We start from the raw sequence: 12,325 nt of genomic DNA, 5'->3' as shown, positions 1-12,325 counted from the left end.
GAAGCAAGAGTGTTGCATAATATGGCCAGCCTAATTAATGTAGAAAAGTTCCGTGTCTTTTAGAAACCAAATGTGTTCGTTGCTGGTCTGTCCATGTTGTACATTAACATCTGAAGGGAGACGACCCATTTACTCCGTCGGTGTTTTGGGATGTTTATTTCACATGTGTAGCAGCTGTGGCTGGGCAGAATGAATATTGATTTAGTTTAGGCAGCATGAACCTTGTTGCATGAAGCATGCGATGCCTCTGGAGTGTCAGCAGCCATAAGCTGTTTTCCAGGTATCTCTGTTTTGTGTTAGGGATCTACAAGTTCTGAATAAGGTGCTGGTGTCTTTGAAATCAGACTGTGAATGTCAGTTTTGCACTGCTCCATGCTATTTTAATGTTTATCCAGTAAACAGAGCTGGAACAAAAATTACACAAATTACTGGAACCTTGCTAAAATGACTGACTTTTAACCCAGAAATGCATATACAATGAAATGCTGGGAATACTTTGGACTACTAGATGATATTTTTGGATATACTGAAAACAAACCAACTTGTGTCTAATTACTGGGATTATGATGAGCTGTGATTTGAACTTGTGATGGAGCCAGGGATGCAAACAGGAGCATGCTTGACAGAATGCCAAGAAGACAGTACTTTATGAAAAGGAAAACAGCCATGGCGTTCCACCAGCGCATTTCTGGCTTCCTTTGCTTGTTTGTTGAATGGCACTTGTGAAGACAGCTTCTGTTACCACACAGTAGCTATTTTAAATTCCTTTCACTTGTGAAGGCCTCTGAGTAGTGTTCCTCATTGATGTTAACAGTTTCTGAGCTATCCAGCAGATGTGTCTGGTTGTGACAATGTGTTTAAGGAAACAACAGACCTGTTTTCTGAGAAGGTGAATTGGGCTGTGAGCTGGTGTCTGCAGGGAAACCCTCAGAGTTGTGCTGAGCTCCACAGGGTAGGTTGGTGATTGGATGACTGATGGAAGTGTAATTCTCCCTGCCCTGATCTTAGGCTTCTCTGTTCCTATGGTGTTATTATCATTCAACCTGTTTGCTGTAGAACTTGTTTGGGCTGAGCTTTCTGAACAATGATACAAAGTGCTCCCTCTCTCCTAGTGCTTCATACAACCTTGAAATCACAGCTGCTGCTTCAGAAGAAAAGTGTGTGACGGGAGTTGTCTGTTGATAAGATTACAACTGGATTAAGAATTGATGTTGGAGATACTGTGGTTGATTAAAAAAAAAGTCACATCTCACCATGCTGCCAGTGATGCTGAAACACATGCTAGTATGGACTAGGAACTGTTCATAATTGGAATGTGTTGTCTTCTAAGCTCATTGCAGACCATACAGAGCTTCAGAGCTGGTCAGTGCTGTAGCATCCTTCACTGTGCAGTAGGTGCTGGATGGACTTCCCTGAGTGATGTCATTCCCTGTGTGAAAGTGCTGGGTTTAGACACATCGTTGTGGCAAAGCAGTAAAATACAGTGTGTGCCAGTAAAGTATGGTTAATGTATATAGTTAATGCCAGAAACTGGTTACTGTATAAATACAGCCAGATTCGGCTATGTAAAGGAACACTCAAGGCAAAGTTCCATTTAAACTGCAAGACTTCTCTGCACAAGGAGGCTGATAAAGGTCTGAGGTTTAGTACATGCTGCAGGGCTTAGAGCCTTGCAATACATGTGAAAGTGAATTGTAGTCATGCCTGCAAGCCAGTGTGTAGGGTGTGATGCAGAGATGACTCTGAATGTGGTTACTTAGCATGTGACTTTTAAAGAATTAATAAATACGTGACCAGGTGAGCCTTAAAAATCTCTTTTTTCTTCCCTCTTGGGACACAGCTAGCTCCATTGACTTGGTGGTGTTCTGACTTTTCCAAGATTGAGTCTTTCCTCATAGCAGTTCCTTGCCAGGTTGCTGCCTGTGCCTGGCCTCTTTAACAGACATCTCTTCCAGCCTGCACTGCCTTTTATCTCAGCTGTTGTTAGCCACAACACTTAGCTGCAAAGTGCAGGAATCTTTTTTTGACTGTAGCTGTGTGGGGTTTCTGCCTCCCATCAGAAGACCCAGTAGGGCTGCCACAGTTCTTGCAGCATGCAGGGTAGACAGGGCAGACTGATTAGGTTACAGTGACACTGCTGTCTGCAGGTGAGAAATTTGAAGTCTCTGGCTGCAGAATTCAATGCCTTAGGCACTGTAGGTGAATTGAGGCAAATTACTAGCTGGAATAGAAAAATTGCATAGATAGGTTTAAAGGTATGATGCTGCATGATAATCAGTGCTCTGATTCTCTCCCAAACAGTTCTTGCATATACAGCTTCTGTCTTTTCACATTATCCTTTTCTCTTTTCCTGTCCTCTTTCCCTCTTAACTCTTCCAGTATCTTAAAGTAGCCTCCTTAGCTTCAGAGCTGTGTAGGACTAGTATAGGTTTGATCTCTACAAGGCCTGCTGCTAGCTCTTCTGTTTTAGAGATTCTTGCGATTGCTCAGGGAAAAATACCATTTCCCATAGTAGTATATAAAAGTACATATGAATTGCATTTAATACATAAATATGAGTAGTATTAGACTGTCAGGATTTATTGATCTCATAATTGGGGGTTTTTAATCTGCCTTTTTCTTTTTTTTTTCCCCTGCAGTAAACTGTTCTTACTTGAAGGGGTAGGTGTCTCTGTGCCTGGATTCCCTCTGCTCTGAAGCGAGGGATGTTTGTGGATGCTAATTATAATTTGAACTTGTGCTTTTAGTCAAGAAGTGCAGAGAAGTTGGAAATTTCCTCTCTCTCATGGTGATGGCCTGTATAACATTTTTCCCTGCTCTGACTGTCAGTGCTCTTCCCCTGTTCCAATAGTACTTGTGTTGGAGGACTTGCTGCTGCTGTCACCATTTTGTTCCCTCCTCTGTGCTAGAATGTCACTGCTTGTCCTTCTGTCTTGAAACACTTATAGGGTTTATTGCCTTCTGAAGTAGTTCAACAGAAGAATATTTAGGAATATTTATCATACTAACTCTTATTTTGGTGAAATACCTTACAGTTAGGACTACAAGTATCAGCAGATAGATGGGAAGTTAAGACTTTCCTCCCTGAAATGTTGGGTGCTGTGGCCATTCATTTTATTTTTTCCAGGTACATGCACATGAAAAGCTACCACCACCTTGTGGATTTAACATGAGAGTTTATCTAGAAGCAGATGTTTGTTGGTTAATATTTCTGGCAAGTTACATTTCTTATCTTCAGTGTTACTGACTCCTTCTTTACTGGTCACTCAAACACATTTCACCCACACCATTCTTCTGTGTAATCTTAACTTTGGCAAATGTGCCAACATTTTTTTCCCTAGAGAGATGTTTACCTAGACATTTACATGACAGGTGTGTAGCCATAAGTTTTCTACAGGATGCAGAACTGGCAACTTCATAGGAAATATAGATCTCTAAGGGTCTCAGGCAACCTGCAGTGAAGATGATGTATGTAACATATGGACATAATAGTTACCAGCACACTGGAAATTTGGAAGAAGAATTTGTAGGCATTCACTCACTGTCACAAATTCGTGCTTTGGTGTGAAAGGTTTAACTTTTAAGTGGCTTTTCTTCTTTGTTGATAGAATGCAGTACTGTCCTGAATCATCAGAAAAGCAAGAAAGAATGGTTCTGATAAATGTGTAGCATCTTAATCAATTTCGGCTCTCTCAAAATGTCAAGAAAAAAGAGGAAAAAAGATCACTTTAACTGTTTTGTCATAATGGGCTTAACCTTTGTCTTATTATTTAATATTTACAGGTTTTTTTCAGCTGCAGAATTTGATCAGCACCTCTAAGTAACTTGCTGTTAATACAATGTAAAGCATACTAGAGCTGATGAGGTAGTGGTCTTATTTCAGAATTCCAAGCCCCCACCTGCTGCTCAAATCTATAGCTCTTTCCTTGATGCTGCAGTATCAGTCTACCCCACCACCTGCCACATTTCACTTAAGTAATTGTTTGAAAATTAAAGGTTACCCACCCTCCTGTGAAAGTTGGTGGAGACTTGTTCCAAAATCAGCAGCTTTTCCCCTTCCTGAAATAAATTTTGGGGTTATAAAACAGTGTCCAAAGTCATCACAAACCCGTGCTGGATTATGAGTCGCATTGTCACTTACGGTGTGCCTGAGCTTTTGTTTGGCTAATATGGACAAAGGAGTCTGCTTCACATGATGTAAGAAGTGTTTGCCCTAAGAAGAACAGAGGTCCTCTTGAACCAATTAGGCAAAAATAACAGCTGGGCTACCCACTAATAAGGAAGGTGCTGCTAAACCTCTTTTCATTGTGAGAAGAAATACATCTTTTAAGGCTTACTCCCTTGCATTTTTATAGAGAGCAATTCTTTGAAAAATTCAGCAATCCAGCTGGGTGATATGTGCAGGAAGACTGTGAAGAAGATAAAGAAACTTTTAAAAATAAAAAATGGTATTATAGCTGTTAGATTTGGCAATTATAAATGTTTCATTGAAGATTTCAGTATTTAGAGAAAGTTTTACTGTTTAAATTGTTAAGAACGTGGAGTTTGGGGCTGGCACAACAGGCAGTCTGGCACAAGTTCCTTGTATCTTGTTCTGCAAGAGGATGTTTCTTCCTGGAGCAAATCTCTTCTGATATCTTCTTTAAAGGAAGGCAGCCCACATATATTTTTAGTAAGTCTGAGAGAAAAGCAGGAAGAGGAGGTTACAGAGGATTGGGACAGGTAATATTAACTTTATGGCCTTACTTTTTCTGTGAAAATATTCCTGTCCTGGCCAACCATCTACTCAAGTAGGGAGTGCACCCATGTTGCCCTGACAGATTAACTCTTGCTGAGGAAAACCTCTAACACCTTAAGGGGGATGATTTGGTCCTGGTCAGGTGCAAAGAAAGGAAGGAATATCTAGAATTCCTGGGAGGGTGCTACATATAATGATTTACTGATGATTTTTTTTTTTTTTTTTTTTTTTTTTTTTTTTTTTTTTTTTTTTTTTGGTATATGTTAGTAGCAAGTGGTAACTAGAGCTAATTTATAGTCCAGAGAGAAACAGGTCTTCACCATGACTTTGTCCTGGGTTCTTGGAGGAGAGTAGTTACACATCAGGGCAAGTTTGACAGCACTTCTATGCATCTGAGATGTGTTCTCTTTGTAGTATCCCAGATTATTTGGAGAAAAAGGACAGATTTTCATCCACGGTCTTTACTGACCCAATTTTTTTTTTATTTGTCTAAGTTCATTGCATGTGGCCCCCTTTCAATAACTTTTTGCTGTTTCTACCTAAGCATGGGTAACTTTACCATATGATGGAATTACAGAAGATTTGATGTGTGAATAAGCAGTTAACTGAGCTGAACACTTGAGCATTGAGTTAGGTGATCTCTCCACAGTGTGTCCTCTTCTGAGCTGTAGTTATGATATTTTATTAAAAATTCTTTCTTAGGATTTTTCTTTCTTGAGAGCTGAGGGCCTCAAGAAAGAAATGTAAACAATAACTATCTGCTGTTGTGGAATGTAACAGGTGTATTTTTTATTAGTCTGTGTAGATTGTTTTTAATTGATGACTAATCACTGCTACTTGTGTTGAGGCTGTGAACAGTCACAAGATTTTGTTATGCATTTTATTCTATTCCTGTTCTTTGTAACCTTCTGATGATTTTTTCTTTCTGTTCTTTTAGTATAGTTTTGATGTAATATTTTAATATAATATATAACATAATAAATCAACCTTCTGAGAAACATAGAGTCAAACCTTGTGTCTCCACACATGAGGTGTTCACCTCATCACTGAGCTGCTATGAAGTGTGAGTGAAGACTGAGCAGAAGACAAACAAAAATACTGCTAGTTTTCCAGATGCCACTGCTGTACATCGTGGAAGTGCTGCTTCTTTGTGTTTTTCATTCAAATCAGTGCACTGTGGGCAAACAATCAGACAAGTCACAGAAGAACTCAATTGCACAATTATTCCAGTATTTGTGGTTTTCCTCTATCAAACCCTCAAAATAATTTGAATGTTTTTAGGAATATCTATGTTTGTAAATATATTGTAGCTGAGCTGTCTTTAGAAATATAAATTAAAGAACGAATTTTAAATCATTGGCTGCTGTCCTAATGTCCTGGCTTACTGTTACTTTGGTCAGCGGGTGGCCTGTTCAGCCTTTCCAAAGCCAATTTTCATTTTAGGATATTTTAACTTCTTTGAAATAGGCAAAGCCTTTGGAAAATGAGGGAGCAGCCTGCTTGTGCTTGTGTGTGTGGATGAAGGCTTACATGTGCAACAAAGTAGCTGTAGAGTTTTTATATTCTGTTTGCAGTAATAGTAAACAGAGCATCTAAAATAACCACTTGCACATTGCAACAAACACATCATCATTTGCTTAAAAAGAGTTATAATTACAGTTGACGAAGCATGGACACCATAAAAATGCATTAGTTTGGCTTGACACATTAATTACCTGTTTTTGCAGATGTTTTTATATATTGTTGTGTGAACAGTTTACAAAATAATTACAGGAAAGTCATATGGAAAATAAACTAAGTGGGTGGTTTCTCGCCTTAATATTTTCATTCATGTGAATCTGTGTGAGGCACAGCTGCTCTGTAGCAAAAGCAGAGAGAGAGAAATGGGGAATCTTGAGGGGTTTTTATTCTAAGGTCCCTGTGATCAGCCTTGCTGCACTTTTGTATCTTGCTTTAGCAATGTAGTTTTTAAAAGTGTAAAATGACACTGCTGATTTAATCCCAGTGATCAGGAGGGGGGAGAAGCTTTGATCCTGATCAGATGAAACATAAATCTTCTAGTATCTAGGAAAATAAATGAAAAATCAATATTATTTTAAGCAGGATGAGCTTTTATGAGCAGTTGTAAAGATTCATCAAAGGCTTTGACACAGTTTAAACATTTCCTGTTTGCTGGCATTTAAAGAAAAATGCCTTTTAAGTTTAAATTGTAATTAGAGAGATACCTCTTTAGATTATTGTGAGCTAACCACAGAATGGAAATAGGAGATTAATATGCTCACATAATATTTAAATCAAAAGTTCTTAACTAGGAATAAATGATTATTTCTAATTTATTATAAAATAAAATTGATGCTTTTGAAAATACATTTTACATAACTAAAACCAATATTTAATGGCAAAATGTAACATTGCATTTAAAAAACCCATGGAGTCTGAATCACAGCTTTGACATCTGTCAGATATAAGGATTTGTTCTAGTACTGTATTTTAGTGATTTATTTGGTTTTAAGTGAACAGTTCTATGACCTCGAATTTGGCATAAATGCTAAAGATTATTTTTAGCTTAATGGGGTCTTTATTGTTACTCTCTGTGTTTGAGGCTTTTAAAGTAGCATTTATTTGTTTATTAAATGTATATCCTGTATTTATGTACAGATATTTGTGAGAATTGGCTGTTTAAATGGGAATTTGTATTGTGATGTAGTTTTTTACATTTTCTTTGTTAAACTAATGCAAAAAAAAAAAAAAAAAGCCAAAATCCTATTTTCATAAATCTAAATCATCCACCTGTTAAAGTATTCAGAGACTGAACTGTTAATGATCTCATCCACAAACACAATGTGAGAACTTGTTGAATAAATGTTATTTTTTGAATTCACACCCTTTTTTATGGCTGAAGATTTTAACGAGGGGAACAGCTTGCAAAGGTTATTTAACAAATTACTCGGGAAGGAAAAGTAGAAGGAAAACTGAAATTAATGTCTTGTGAAAGTAGGGAGAACAAAGACAGCTCTAAGGGGACATCCTAGCTGGTTTGCGTTAATTACTGTAAAATTACTGAAGCATTGGAAAAAAGCAAGAAACATCCAAACTAAATACACATAACTAACAATTAGGCAATAAGCTTGACTTTTATGATAGCCTTAGACACTAACCTAGCAGTTTTCTAGCAGCCTGCTTGAAGGAAATGCTGGCTGAAGAGTTTATTGCTGCTGTGCACATGTCTTGTTTTCCCTGAGCAGCTGCCACTTGGTGTGTCTGAGAGAACGTGGGTGCTCACCGGTGCACTGGCACGAGGAAGTTTCATGGTGCTTTCACACTACCTGCAGAGATGAAAGCCAGAGTTAGTCCTGTTTTAGGACATTGCAACACAGGCTTATTGAAAAAAATACTGTGTATCTACTCTCTTTTGATAATGCCAACTTCAAAGAGTTGAGTGATGTTATTTCTTTTTTTTATCCTAGGTGGGAATAAGACTGGCAGTCTTAGGAAGGGAACTTTTTACCAAGATTTCCCTAGGTCTTTAGAATGAGAGAAATTACTGAGATACTGATAAATAACCATAATATAGTATGCTGAAAGTGCACTGAATTTCTGTATGTCTCAAACAAAGTGTTTTGCAGAGCAGTCTTGTGTCTATATTCTAGGAGGGGTCAATCACTTTTTCCTCCTACTGTGAGGTGGATAGTAAAATTTACAAGAGATCACTTATCCCAGAACTTGGAGTACCCAAAGTGTCTTCTGCTTACTTTTGATGGAGTCTGGGTGTGACGGTTCTATGTGTTCGGGTACTCTCTAGTCATGACATGAAAGGAATGGGAGTCTCTATTTTAAAACAATCCACCTTGACCCCTGCCTTTAATTCTGCCCATGAAAATCTTACAATGTCTTCCACATTGCCACAATTGCACCCTGAAAACCTCCCACAGTAATTTCTGAATGCAAGCATTCACACAGTAAGTTCTCTATCAGAAATTCCATAATAAGCTTGCCCTTTTTTATGAGACTCATTCTTGATAACCCACAATAATCTTGGTTTTTTTTCTTATCAGTTACAAAGTTTCTGGTTGAACTCCTTCAAGGTTGCACTCGGGTTCCTTTCATGGCCCGGTGATCAGTGTCTTACGAGCTCCAGTCTTCGTTAATGTTTGTTATCTGCCGTTGGTTGGGGTTTGTTTATTTGTCTGTTTAATTTATTGCCTCTCCTGTTGCTTGCCTTGTCTTTCATGTGGAGTAGCTGTCGGGCAGATATCCTTGCAGTTCCTTGCCCTGTTTGAGCATAGGTTTGAGAGGTGCTGGCTTGCACCTGGCAGTGCAGAGCCTGTCACAGTCAAGGCTTTGTTTCTGCAAGTTTTGCATGGCCTCAGCTAGGGCTGGGGGAGACTGTCAGGGCCATATCAAGTCTCTGCTGTCCTTCGGTCTTCTTCTGGGACAGTTGTTTCTGTCTTTTTTTCAGCATAATAATCTCATTTCTCTGTTATAACAATTGTGTCTTGCAGTGTCTTACTTTGCTGGGTTTGCCATCACAGGCTGAGTCTGTTACAGCAATATATCACTCAGGATGTGAATGCCTAAACCAAACTGAAAGCTTCAGAGTGAATTTAGAGTTTGTGTGGTGCCATGTGGTTCTCACCAAGAATTTGGGTAGATCAGAAATAATACAGTGGTTGTTTAGCCATCTGGCTAAAGTGAAGTAGTTGGTGCAAGTGCTTATTGCTTTCTTCCCATGTTACTCCAAGACAAGTGGCAAGGAATGTCTAGCATGGAAAATCTGTGAGCAGGAGTTCTTAGTGTCTCTCCTCAGTTGCCTTCTTGCTTTCAATAGCATTTCTAGACTTCATGTATAATTAGGAGAGTCCATACTGGAAACTTGAGGAAAAAAAAGTTTGTTGCTTTGTTGTAAACATTTTGTTCTGCCTTTCCTAATGGATGTTGCTTTTTGGGATACAGGGTTTGTTTCAGTTCTTATCTATGTTACCATAGGAACATATACCAAATCACAGAAATATTAGGAAAGGCTATTTTTTACCATAGTCTATAGCAAGGCTTAATTTGTTATTTTTGTAGAACTCTGAGATCATAGTACTGGATTTTTAGAAGATGCATATTTTTAGGTTTGATTATGAATAACCCAAAGGAAATCAAAAAGGTAGAATCAAAGTAGTCATGTGCTTTGGTTACTTAGTACCTCTCTCTTTATAGAAAACATAACTTTTTTTTTCTCCATTGAGGTGAATCAAGTCCAACTCGTCGAGAAGCAGTGAAAAGGAAGACAGCAGAATACCTTATGCGTGCTGAAAAAATTTCCAGTCTCTACCATAAAACCTCTGAAGATGCATCTGTTTCTATGGTAGGCTTTAATTAATTTTTTTTCTGAATTAATTTTTTTCAGGGTTTGGTATCATTAAGTAGCAAAGCATATTCTAGCTTATGGTTCAAAAGCTGTCTAGCATTTCTCTTTTGGGAGGCCCGAGGAGTTTTTTTGATGTTGTGTTTCTGTTAAGTTGCCATTCTTTCTGATTCTTCATAATTTTACAAGGAGTGCTGGGTTTAATACAGGACTGCTTTTCACATGCTTTCCTACTGCTCATGGTTGATCATGTAGACATTTTTCATCATGCTGAAGAATCTAAAGGTAAAGGAAAAAGCCACACTAGAGAGCAACATTTCGTTTGACTTTTCCATGAGAATGCTGGTCAGTCCTGTGGGGAGTGAAAAGCTTGTTGGTTTCTTTAGCCTAGCACAAGTGAGTCAAGCACAGGGTAGAGGGGATCAGATTAATTTTCACAGAACAGGTCCTTAATAGAGCAAAGGTTCTTCCTGATCCTTTCAAATGTCTCTCTTGGATATGCTTGTGGGATCAGTTCCTTTTGATTTTTGAGAAGTTGCTGTGCTAATGCCACTTTCTTGAGCAGAATACCCTTATCTGTGCTCGTACAAAAGACAAACAAAGTTTGTTCTAAGATACCTTTGATAAATATCTAACTTGCCCTACCTTAAACAGTTCCTTTAGGATTTATCTCTTTCTACTTTAGACTTTTACTGCAGTCATGTTAAACTGTGTTATTGTCAATGACTGCCCTATTGCAGTAAGTATAAAAGCTACAAACTTCCTGACTCTCTAATATCAAGGGATAACAAAAGGGATAGAAGATTATTGCTTCTTACTTTGCACGGATCTAAAAATGCTTTAAGGAGACAAGCTGCTGCAAAATTTGGAGGCCTTCTAAAAGCTGTCCGTCTAATAAGTAAATTTAAAAAGCAAAGACACTGATTTTTTGAGGGTAGATTTTTTCATGTTGAGAGCCCACAATTTTGAGGATGTTCCAAATGGGATATATTTTGTGAGGCTTGGAGTCTTGCTGTTGCTATGAACTGTACTTTGAACAATTTAGTACTTTGGACAGATAGGAACTCCTACTAGGTATTCTTTCTTTGGGTCAAACACCCCTGAAAATGGGGAAGAAGCTATATTGAATGGAATCCTCAGTGTGTTTGGAAACTGAAGAACAAGAGAAAAAAATCCACGCACAACCTATTTTTGCCTTTTTATAAGTTTAAAAACTAACTGTGGTTGGGAAGGAGGAAGAAATAGGTTGCATTTTTCTGTGTGTGCTTGAGAGGTAAAGTATTTCCTCTTTTATGCTGTACTGAATAAGACACATGCCTTCTTTGCAGATCCAAAGAAGAGCAGATTTAATTGGGATAAGACAAGAAAAAAAAAGCAGGTAGAATAAAAAACCATTCTCCTTCTGTGTTGAAACTCAAAATTGACAAATCATGGCAAATCTTGTTTTGTACAAAGTGTTGCATCTGGCTGATTCTGCTGTGTACAGAAAAAAAAAAAAAAGGCCATCCAGCCATGATTTAGCCTTTTTTTTCCCTGTGTTTTTACATGTATTTTAATGTCCTTTATTTGCTGCTCTTCATAATGTGTAAGTTTTACTTTTTTCTTAGAACTTTGGAATTTGCTGATATTGAGGGCAGATAGTGCTTATGGGTCATGGTGACTGTGGTGAGGAACAGCTTGTCTCTTGTTCATAGCTGAAAATTACCTGGGAGAAGGACTTAACTCCCAAAATAATTGTGAGGATAGTGGTAGGGACCACAAAGAATTGGCATGCTCTGTGCTTTTGCTTAATGCCTTAAGGAAAATGAGGAATGTGACTGTTCCCCTGTGTTGGTTGCTGAGCAGGCCTGAATTCTTGCACTTTAGTTACTGCTTATTATTTTTACTTCTCGAGACAGTTTATATTGGAGTTTGTATGAATTATTCCACCCCATATGGACAGTGATAAGTGCCCTGGAAGAACCTCCATCTATAGACAGTGTGATTCTTGGGAGATACAAGTGGCAACTTGCAGATACTTTGTGTCCTTCTCCTACAGACCTTAAGTGCATGATGGGCACGGTTAGTGCAGTACCCGGGCCCCCTTAGGAGTGGCAGAGTGCAGTTTTGTTATGGAAAGCATGATTCAGTGCAGGGAATGTCATGGGCAGTGGGGGTGCTGAGACCATTTGCGCCTTGGAGGAAGAGGTCTGGCTAGTAAGTGGGCGTGGGGATTTAAGGCAAAGTGCTCTTGT

The 12,325-nt window shown here is 38.4% G+C and overlaps 1 protein-coding gene across 2 annotated transcripts in view; it reads left to right on the top strand.

The window, feature by feature from the left end:
• The window catches only part of RPS6KC1 (ribosomal protein S6 kinase C1), an 85,255-nt gene that overhangs the window by 27,392 nt on the left and 45,538 nt on the right, over positions 1 to 12,325 (top strand). For both annotated transcript variants that reach the window (XM_041477193.1, XM_041477192.1), the window contains one exon: positions 9,973 to 10,091. In XM_041477193.1, coding sequence (XP_041333127.1) covers positions 9,973 to 10,091 — 119 coding nt within the window. The remainder of the gene's footprint in view (positions 1 to 9,972; positions 10,092 to 12,325) is intronic.

The sequence above is a fragment of the Pyrgilauda ruficollis genome, unplaced genomic scaffold (assembly GCF_017590135.1).
Source record: "Pyrgilauda ruficollis isolate IOZ18807 unplaced genomic scaffold, ASM1759013v1 scaffold4, whole genome shotgun sequence".
Classification (NCBI taxonomy): Eukaryota; Metazoa; Chordata; class Aves; order Passeriformes; family Passeridae; genus Pyrgilauda; species Pyrgilauda ruficollis.
The sequence above is the reverse complement of the archived record's forward strand: the minus strand, read 5'-3'. Positions and strand labels throughout refer to the sequence as shown.